The 11,058-nt window shown below is 32.7% G+C and overlaps 1 protein-coding gene across 1 annotated transcript; it reads right to left on the bottom strand.

The window, feature by feature from the left end:
* Positions 1–1,449: 1,449 nt before the first annotated feature.
* LOC144841935 (ATP-dependent zinc metalloprotease YME1L1-like) lies at positions 1,450–11,008 on the bottom strand. The gene is made up of 16 exons (XM_078698240.1): positions 10,887–11,008; positions 10,063–10,212; positions 9,313–9,457; positions 8,773–8,841; positions 8,482–8,588; positions 8,007–8,232; positions 7,595–7,671; positions 7,207–7,450; positions 6,533–6,728; positions 6,136–6,248; positions 5,792–5,836; positions 5,509–5,619; positions 5,101–5,252; positions 4,617–4,817; positions 4,162–4,269; positions 1,450–3,369 (listed from the first exon to the last, which is right to left on the bottom strand). The coding sequence occupies exons 1-16, from the start codon at positions 10,914–10,916 to the stop codon at positions 3,229–3,231; spliced, it is 2,115 nt and encodes a 704-aa protein (XP_078554366.1). The 5' UTR covers positions 10,917–11,008; the 3' UTR covers positions 1,450–3,228.
* Between the last annotated feature and the right edge of the window lie 50 nt (positions 11,009–11,058).

Here is an 11,058-nt window from a genome sequence, read left to right as displayed (position 1 = left end):
TTTATTGTCACATACCGTAATAGTTTATTCACGTTAACCAAACAATTATTTACCTGAAAAAAATGTAATTTAAAGCAAAAAATACTTAAATTGTCTGTCAGACAATGGTTTTTGGGTTATAATTAAACGTTTCTTTTCTCTTTTTATACGTGAATAAATATTATTTTTTTGTTACAGAAGTGAATAACTTTTGTATTTGAAGTAAAATACAACAAGAATTCATACTTTGATATGTCATAATTGAAATTGAAAAATAAAAAATACTGAATCTGTAAAAGATGATGTGCTTATTAAATAATTTAAATAAAAATGATGTCATTACTTTATAAACAGACTCAATTTCTGTCACTTTAGTTTATTTTATTTCTAAGGTTAAGTCTGGTCTAGATTGACAGTCAAATGGGACTCATTGTAAATACCAGAAATAATGTTTTGATTTTTTGACAGTGAATTATTATAATACTTGCTTAGGTTGACAGCCAAGTCATTATTTATTGAGATTTTACAGATTACTGTCTACATGCATCGATTTACTGTATATCAGCAATTTTTTTCATAGACTCTCTTCTCCCAGACGTGCTTTGGGGTTTGTAAATTTAGCATGACCCGTCCTAGTTTACAAATTATCAAAAACGTCGGCCTCTAGAACTATAACTGCTGCTTGCTTATAGCTTCTGAATGAGTAGTCCTCTTTGGACGTAGCTGGCTAAAGCAGCAGCGTGAAAAAATATATTGCTCAGCAAAAGTAACACTGAAGCGGTTAGGCCTACTATTATAATAATATATCGCAAACTATTTCATGTACCGTACGTTATTTTGCATAATAGTTTGAAAGTATATCAAGGTATTGATGATAATCTGACAGTAAACCATTAAACATAAGATATCCGATATTAGTTTGACATTTGAAACGTTAGTACATTAATCCACCAGAAAGAGGATAGATCATGCAATAATGTCATGGTATGTCAATAATGGTATCTATTTCTGGTTGATACAATTTATTATGATGTCTAAAAATCATTCCAGTTTTGCTCCAAGTATCTAGTTAAAGTACAGTCACTGGATGTAACTCTTACTTGAAAAACAAATTATGCTATAATTGTTTAAAAGTTGTGTAATTTCCGCTTTTTATGTTAGTTCTGCACTATTTAGTATTGCAGGTCGGGGTACCTGGAGAAGTATATGTATTTCCAGGGGCGTGTAACTATCTACTGAGGATTGTGCGTGGGTTTTATGAGACTAATTAATTTTAATAGTTTTGGAAACAAGTTCGTTATACTTTTTTTTATTAAGCCTACAGTAGCTGAGGTATGGCCGATCACGAGCCGATAAACGACATCGCAATCAATAAATGCCCAACTCAGTAGACTAGCCTAACGAAATAGTATTGCAGGTTTAATCTAGACAAACAGAACAGTAAATGTAGATTTAACAATACAATTCGATAATCTAATTTATTTATTGAAATTATTTCTCCAGAAGTAACATTTTTGTATAAAGTATACAGAGAGAATACCATGCTTCAGAAAGCTAAGATTTTTTTCCTGCGAATTCACCCGTTTAAGATATTCTAATATTGTATTTTATAGGCCTACACCCATAAAATTGTATAATGAAAATGCGGAACAATGAACACTATTCGTTTTAAAATATGCCATATATGATATTGCAACAAAATACAGGAAATGGGGATCGTCGCCACACAGATATTTATGCATAATAATAATAATAATAATAATAATAATAATAATAATAATAATAATGCATTTTATTATTTGGTTAGTAAAATTATCCTAATATTATAAGGGGTAATTCATGTTGCAATAATTACTATATTTGAAAAAAAAAATTTGTCACATGTGTTGTTTGCCATTTCTCATGTTAATTTGAGCGTTCACTTTCATTCAATTGGCACAACTTACATTTTGATAAAATTGGTTTAATTCGAAAATATTGGATTTATGGAGCCAGTCAACAGACTAGAAATCCTGGCGGGTTACAGTCTAAATTGATGACGACAATATTTTTTATTAAGATAAGTATAATATTGTAAAAATTAAATGGATAATGTAAATGAAATGGTAGCATATAATGGAGTCTGGAGTCAACCAACAGACCGAGAGAGTCTCAGCATCTGAACATATGATTACATGACATAATATACAATACTTTTTATTAAGATAAGCACAAGGAATATTGTGTTATACATTAATACATTAAACGGATAAAGCAACCAATAGAGCAGAAATCCTTGAGGTTTAGTTCTTAGTTCTTTTCTCATTTGTAAGGATATATTTTGATTAGCATGTAATGAATATTGCATACATAAATATAAATGAAATAGCATAATGGTGAAGAATTATTTAATTCTACACAAATGGACACTAATACAATAGAATCCTCATTTGGGAGTCCCAGAACCCTCATTTGGGAGTCCCGGGACACCCATGTTAAGGGGACACCCCTATTCAGGGGACACCCATGTTAAGGAAACACTCCTATTCAGGGCTCTACTGTAAATCTTTTATCCATAATTAAAATTGAAAGAATAACTGTTTATTTGAATTGAATTTAACTTTTTAAATGACATGCCAGTATTATTTTAACTATTTGTTTTCTGCATTCAGAAATGTACAAGTTAAAAATACAACAAGACGACATGCTATTTCAAAATTATTTTCTAAGCTACAGTACCCACTTTATTCCGAGACAACTACAGCCTATTCAACCACATTCGGTTGTAAGTTGCTTACTTCGTAACATGCTTAAAATATATTTTCAGATATAAAAATGCCATGGAAACTCTTGCTAATGCAAAATTATTTTCTAAGTTTACAGTACCCACTTGTCCCTACAAAACTACACCCCATTGAAGCCCTGATAGCTGCTTCGTACACGATAATATTGTGTTGTAATTTGTAATGCTTAGAATATATTTTCAGATAAAGGAGTCGGTATCAAATCGTTAATACAATACATCATTAGAAATTCAAAAATAAATTTCTCAAGGCAATTAGCATGTCTCCTTAGGCTCGCTTACAGGGGTTAATTGTATCAACAAAAGCCTGAGTATTCAGATATTCAAGATCTACACGATCAATCGTTTTTCCTCCATCCATTAAGGATCAATAGTTTAGCCTTGAAGCATGTAAGCTCAAATCCCAAGGGTGGGTGGATACATATATACAGGCCTAGACACATGAATGTGTCCCTAGTTCTCGGTGGTTAACGATCTATAGCTTTGCCTTGTATAACTTGTGCTATGTCTGATGCTGTTAATGTCTCGTGCTTGAGTAGCGCAGACGCTAAATTATGATGCTCCTTTGTGTGTGTTTTTAATAACTGTTTTGCACGCTCATATGATTCCTACAAAATAAACAGATTAAATTATAATTAATTTTACATGAATATAATTTAGCATGAAATCAAATTGAATTGAAGTTGGATTTATGAAATAATAAAAAGAACAAGAACATTTTTTCAGTTATTACATAATCTGGTTTTTTTAAATAAAAGAAAGATATTTTGTGCTAACATCTATATTACTTAAATAGATATTAAATATTAGTCCATAATTTTATTTTAGCTGTCAAAAGGGGAAGCAATATCCCTGCATGTTGATATAGAAGGAGACAGAGACAAAGTCAGCTACACTTGGTGATTGACTTAAAGTATAATACTGTATATCTGTATATAATATAATAATATAATTTTAACCTGGGATTCCATCAGCTATCAGGTTGTATAATAGCGATTTCAAACGCTAGTCCGCTAATTACTCATGTTTCTGTTAATTTTCCATGTTTTTTATTTATTTAGTCTTGTTATTTATGTTATATGTATACTAACTCGAGTGTACTTAAGGACCCATAACTCATGGCTGTATATTTTTGCCGTTGTGACAATAAAGTTTTATCGTATCGTATCTTTAGAAGCTCAGACGTTTTTCATCAAATAAATAAATGAAATATCAGTATCTTTATACAAAAACACAATTAAATGACAGAATAAAATACAGAAGCAGCAGTGTGCTGAATTATCATATTTTACAAAATCAACATAAATATTTGATTACATTATCAATCACATACAGTATAAAAACAATTACACTACACATTAGAAATAACATTGTATATGTAAACAACCATAGTAAATTACCTTTAATAGTTTTCGTACTTCTTGTTCTATCATGGCTTGAGTTTCTGGACTTGGTTTATTTCCAGATGAATTGCCGTTTTGATCATCACTAAATGTCATTATTCCCATCTAAAAAACAAAATTACAATCAATTTATTATATCTTAAAATTACTATTTACCACTACAACAATTCTAATTATTAATATTATATTTCTGTCATGTTTATTTTTATTTATTTCATACGCATCCAACAGCGAGTAATTCGCCAATTACAGGATGGATTAACTATTTTATAATTTATCATGCTTATAAACTAAGTCTCATTTGAGGCTTAGGGAGTGGAGTTGGAGTAGAACCCTGCACTAGGTCAGGATTGAACCTTGGACCTTGGGATTGGAAGGCAAGCATATTAACCACCAAGCTAAAGCTTCATTTTTCATGTCATAATGAGTTTACACTCCAATTATTTGCTTACTTTCTCACTCATTCCGAAGTTTGTTACCATGAGTTGTGCAATTCTTGTAGCCTGGTCAAAATCACTGGATGCACCAGTTGTTATATGGTCAGGACCAAAGATAAGCTCCTCGGCCACACGTCCACCCATGCAGATGTCCATCTGAGCAAGTAGCTGGGATTTAGTCTCATTCCACTGGTCTTTCTCAGGCAGCAGAGATACCTAAAATGAAAAATTAAATTAGTATGCATATTTATTTAAAGTTGCAGGTGCTAAAATATGGAATAACCCACCAACAATTGCTTCATTCAAAGCTAGATATCGATCTCATTTTTTTCTCACAAAACATTTTCCCCCGATTTGATTTGTTTGTTTAAGACAGGACCACAATGCAAAACAGGTTTTCTTTTACCTGATTGTGTAATAATGTATAAAGATGTTGTTAAATAAATAAATAAATTATGAATTATAATAAAGCCTTTATCCATAAAGTGATTAAACTTACATGTCCCAGTGTTGGACCCCGTGGCATTATCGTAGCCTTGTTAATTGGTTTTGCATCTTTTGTATAGTATGCTACAAGTGCGTGACCGCCCTCGTGGAACGCTGTGATTTCACGATTCTTCAGATCTATTGTGGCGCTCTTTCTTTCAGGACCTGTGAGTTTAACAAGCATTGGTTAGTGTACAGTATATTTTACATTTTTCCTAATACCAGACTCTCTGAAAACAGGAAACTCACCCAAAACTAGACTTTTCTTGAGGACAAAAAGGTTTCAAATTCATTTTTACCATTAAAAACACATTCTGAATACCAGACTTTCCTGAAAATCAGACATATTACGCCAGCCAAAGGTGTCTGGTATTGAGAGAGTTTACTAAAGTAACTTGTAATAATATATAAGTATACTTACCCATTAGTATCTTGTCTTTTGCAAATTCAAGATCATTCATATCAATGCATTTCTTACTTTCTCTGGCTGCTTGTAACGCAGCTTGATTCACAAGATTCTGCAGATCAGCACCTATTATACAAATAATGATAGAATTAAACACATTCAAACTCTATTGGATCAAAAACTGGTCAATAACACAAATACAGTCCACTATGAAAACATTTATTGGACTATAGCCTGAGTGTATAGAAGAGAAGTGAATGAATATGAACATAAAATAATAAATCTATTTTATCTTTACCTGTAAATCCTACAGTCCCACGAGCAAGAACTTCAGCATCCACATCTAAAAAAAGATAAAATGTTTCTGTTTTAATGGAATATAATTCAAAATGAACAGTCGATAAAACACCAGTTAAGTAAACCTTTTAGATTTAAAATACCTTTTCAGATGAAATATTATACAAATAATGAATGTTTATGAGTGGAATGGTACAAATAATGCCATCACTAAATAGTGCGTACTATTGCATGCCAAGTGAACCCACAATCGTCCAATCAAATGACAGGAATTTATTTAGGTGTTATATAAAATAAATGTCAAAATGTGATCCACCAATATGTAAATTGCTTTGCGTTACTTACCAGAACCTATAGTCACCTTGTCCAAGTATAACTTAAGAATATCAACACGACCTTTGACATCTGGTTTTGGTACTGTAACCCGAACATCAAATCGTCCAGGTCTTGTTAACGCACTAAAAGAAATAGTTACAGTAATTATAAAGCAATATGTTTAGATAAAACTGTCTTGTAGGGAATTATTTTTATAAATTAAAAATGAATAATTTTTATTCAATAAGTATATATAACAATAAATATTATTATATTGAAAGTGGTTTGGGGTTGGATCCGTCCATCGTTTATTTAATGGCTAAAAAAAAATACCGATATTTATGTTTTCCACAGTAATATAATTTAATTCTATTCAAATAATAAAAGAAATATGGTAATATATTACATACATTATACAATTACTTACGGATCAAGTGACTGTGGGAAATTTGTGGCAGCGAGTACAACAATGCCTTGATTCTGTTTAAAGCCATCCATTTCCGACAACAATTGGTTAATTGTTTGTCTAGCGTAAGGATGGAGTGGAGAATCCACTCTCTTACCACCCACAGAGTCAAGCTCATCAATGAATATTACACACGGTGCACTCATCTTGGCCTCAGCTGTAGATAAAACAATAAGAAGTTAAGGCATTTTAAAGGATCTCCATTTCTGAATTAAAAAGATTTTTCAGACATAGGGATAGCTATTAACTAGCTATCTTGGGATATTTGTATTGCATGGAATCACATATCTCCTCTTTTCACATTTATTGGCAAAATAAATTAAAGGCAAACATCAGAAGATGGCTTGACATTAAATGATGTTGACCAGACTATAAATGAGACTCTTTCAAATATCTGACTTTAAATTAGAAAGTCTCCCAAAACCAAACTTTTCTTGAGGCTGAAATGGTCCTAAATTTCTTTTCTTAGCATTAAAAACACATTATTAATGCAGTACCATACTTCCTGTAAAACCAGACATGTAGGCCATCCCAAGGGTGTCATGAATTGGTCGACTGTAGAAATATATAAAATGATGAATTAAATGTTAATTTCATAGAATTAACATAGAAAACCGAGAGACAATTTTACTTACAAAATATATCTCTAACTCTCTTGGCACCAGAACCAACAAACATGTTATCAAAATCCGAACCAGCCGCATAAAAGAATGGTACATTGGCCTCTCCAGCTACTGCTCGTGCTAGGAGGGTCTTGCCTGTCCCTGGGGAGCCAACTAGTAGCACACCTTTAGGCAGCTTACCCCCAAGGGATGTGTAACGTTCTGGGTCTGTCAAGTAATTGACAATGTCTTGAAGTTCAGATTTAGCTTCATCAACCTATAAAACAATGTGACTAAATGTAATGTATATAATGTTGTAATATGAATAATATCATTAACAAATATTATTATTATTATAATATCTAAAAATAGCTCAGAATAATAATTCCAGATGAGCTTGTCCAAATTGAAATTCACTTACCCCTCTGACATCATCAAAGCTAACATCTTTGACATTTAATGTATCAACGGATGATGTACCAATAAGAGAAACACGACCTTTAACATAATAACAAAAAAAGAAGTAAAAATAATTAATCCAATACTAGTACTAAATATAAATGGAAAAACTATACTCAATGTTAAAGTTCCAAAATGACAGTAAAACATCTATAAGATGCTATTTGATGAAGGAGACACCTACAGGACCCAACAAAGTTTCCCCTTAATATGGTGTTCCCTGAATAAGAGTTAGCTGTAGTATTATTGCCAGTAGTAAAGTTTCACAGAAAGTGTCCCCTCAATAGGGCTCAAAGAAGGGCTACTTGCTATCTACAACAAAGAAGGAAGTTCCTAAATGAAACATTTATTGAAAATAACGGTTGTTTACTAACCAAACATACTAGCGAGTTTAAAGCTGTAGTATATCAGAAGACTGAGAATGAGTATGTTGATCCAGGTTTTCATTCGGTCTGTCTTCTTTGGTTCATCACGACCTTTGACATAACCATCGATGTAGCCTGTCTTGAAACTGTCATGGTCGGATATCCTCTCCTCTTGAGCAGATAATGCACTTGATAATTTGCTGGCTAGTCCATCAGAATCTTTTGTTTGTTTACTCTGAGGGACAAAAGTAACCATTTTAGTTCTCAAGATAGAGAAATACAAGGTTAATTAAATTTGTACAATACATACTAGGCCTAGTATGTGGTTTTCCCAGATTATTTTAGCCCAGGTAAGATACAAGTACATCGCTAGTTTGGTGATCATACCCTACTTGCATTAAAATAGTTCTTGACTAACTTGATGTATTTCTTTGCCCAAGTTAAAAAGAGTTATCGTGGTCATGTGAAGGGTAATATCACTTACCCTAAACCATTTTGGAAGGATACTAGACTCATTTGGTTCATGTGATAATGATCCAACTCTCCCAATTGAGGCTGTTCTCGTCTTGAAACCTCTTGTTGATTGAAAACCTGCAACAAAAAGGACATTTTATAATTTGTTATACTTGTTTTGAAATGGTAAATCTGTACTATTGTCTTGGATTTAAAAGATGATGATAAAAATGGAATCATAATTGACTAAACATATTCAATATTTTATTTCAGAATCTCTGGTTCATAGAAAGTAAAACATTAATGAACACAGTAAACTTACTAGATAAATCTGCTAATCTTGAGAGAACACCTCTTGATGTTTTTGGTAAAGATTGATGGTCAAAAAATCCTGTAAAAGCAATACATGGTAAGAAATATGATTATTATTATATTATGAAAGACAAATATTCATCTTTCTTTTCACATTTAGGCAAATTATTTCCAAGGATAACCATAAGCGAATTCATTAACTATCCTTCTTAAAGGTGGCAATCCTATTCACAAGACAAACATATACACAAGATGCTTTACATAAATAAAGTCTTATTACAAGTCTTTGGGAGTGGAGTTATAATTTGTCATTAGAACAAATCCTGAAATTGACTGGAATTGAACCCAGGACCCTTGGATTGGTAGCCAAGCATCATAACTACAAAGCCACAACTCCACTGTATTTTATTACAATCAGGGAAGTACCAGTGTTGCTTAAAACTTGAACTGAAAAGATTACAGAGTGTATATCCATGGAGAAGATTTTGGCATTGAATTTATTCAATAAAAACAGATTTCAATAATGTTGAACATAGTTGTGTTACTTTACCATGCTTGTTGTAGAAAAATGATGCGGAGGAGACATGAGATTCAGTCCATGTTTTTTGTGGATTCAACATTGAAGGCAAGAGCGAGTCAAGTTGAATGTCTTCAGTACCAAGGTGTAATCCAAGCTCTTGCATGTTTAATAAAACCTATGAGATAAACAAACTATTTCTGAACTTATATTTATTGAACTCATAATTATATATACACAGTTTGTTTATGTGTATAAAATAATATATAATTATGAATGACCAACCTATGTACTGTAGTTGTACAGGGTGGAAAGTAGGGCACTGTCACCCAGTATTGTTTGAATTAAGTTTACATATAAAGGTATTTCAATAATCTTATTTTTCACTTTTATAACCATGTGGGCTTGCTAAATATTATTTATTATCATTAGGTCAGGTCATGGAACTATAATCTTATATTATAGTTCCATGGTCAGGTCTATTTCGAAGGATTGGTTTTAAACAATGAAGAAAAATTGTCTGTGTTTAAACAGGGTTCAACTTACAATGTGTTTATTATTGATCTTAAACTATTGCAATGTACTGTACCTACAGTAGTATCATTTTATTTAGCAAGACACTGACAATGAACATTTTTAATCAGTCTAGCATACTGTAGACATCATTTATATAGCCAGAAACTCAAAGCAAAACTATGCTTCACTTGGCTAATCAATTGTTAATGAAAATCTTCCCAGAATACAATTTGATTGAAGTGTGAAAAAAGATATTTAATTAATTACATTGTCCAGACTTTCTGAGCAAATTGTATTCTTCTTTTTGTTTCCTGCAGCCTCATGCTTCCTTTTTGACTTGCTGACAACACTGCTGCTGTTGGCTAATGTCTTTATGGCGTGAAATGTTGCTGCTACTTGGGACAGTGACAGAATTTGCTAAGAAAACAACATAGAGAAATTATGATATTCATGTGCATGCGAGATGGATTTTGAATGATTAAATGGTTTTGTTATAAAATAGTAATTATTGTATCTTATATCACTGAATCAAAATACTTGCGCAGATAATTTCACATGATAAAACCAAACTTGTACCTGTATGTACTGTAACCTCAAATAAGGCAAGTGAAAAAGTAAAAGAATAAAATGTCGTAGTCAAGGATTTTTGTATTTGACTGAAATTGGATGGCAAAATTAGGCCTAGCCTAGCTAGGTTATCTCCACTCCAGTCTATTTTAGTTAGGCCCTAGGCCTAGTAGGACTCTAGTAGTAGAGGTAGTTCACCGTCATAAATAGCTTGTTTAGCCTAGGTAGGCTAGGCCTATGTATGTATGGCAGTACTGTACCTAGGTAGGCCCAGGGGCCGGGATCCACTAGGATCCTCTAGGCCATAGGCCTAGGCTACACTACGGCATACTAGAGAGGAGAGTCTAGGCCTAGGCCTAGTACTACTAGTAGGGAGGGCCTATACATAGGCCTGGCCTCCTCCCAGCCAGCTAGCCTAGTTTAGGCTCATAAAGTTAGGGTTCTCCCCTCCACATAGCCAAATCAAATTCACAGAATTTATGAATCTCTAGTACGTCTAGAGGATAATTAATTATTTAGCCTACCTGTGAGCCAAGACTATTTATTGAAAACATTTTTTTTGGTTTCCTGATGTCGAGTCCACACGACGATTCGACTCACTATTACATCACACACACACATGACCTTTACACCATGACCTCCTATCGGGACGACAACCGTTTGTCTAATTTACTACTTTTCTATCGGCACGGCCGC

The sequence above is a fragment of the Antedon bifida genome, chromosome 1 (genome assembly GCF_963402885.1).
Source record: "Antedon bifida chromosome 1, ecAntBifi1.1, whole genome shotgun sequence".
NCBI classification, from domain to species: domain Eukaryota; kingdom Metazoa; phylum Echinodermata; class Crinoidea; order Comatulida; family Antedonidae; genus Antedon; species Antedon bifida.
This window is presented reverse-complemented; position numbering and strand designations above follow the sequence as displayed.

Coding starts and splice junctions, on each gene's coding strand:
- LOC144841935 (XM_078698240.1), bottom strand. CDS start 10,916: ATGTTTTCAATAAATAGTCTTGGCTCACAG. Junction 8,589..8,772: donor AAGATTAGCAGATTTATCTA/GTAAGTTTACTG, acceptor TTTTTGTTGCAG/GTTTTCAATCAACAAGAGGT. Junction 6,729..7,206: donor GAGAGTTAGAGATATATTTT/GTAAGTAAAATT, acceptor TTTTATCTACAG/CTGAGGCCAAGATGAGTGCA.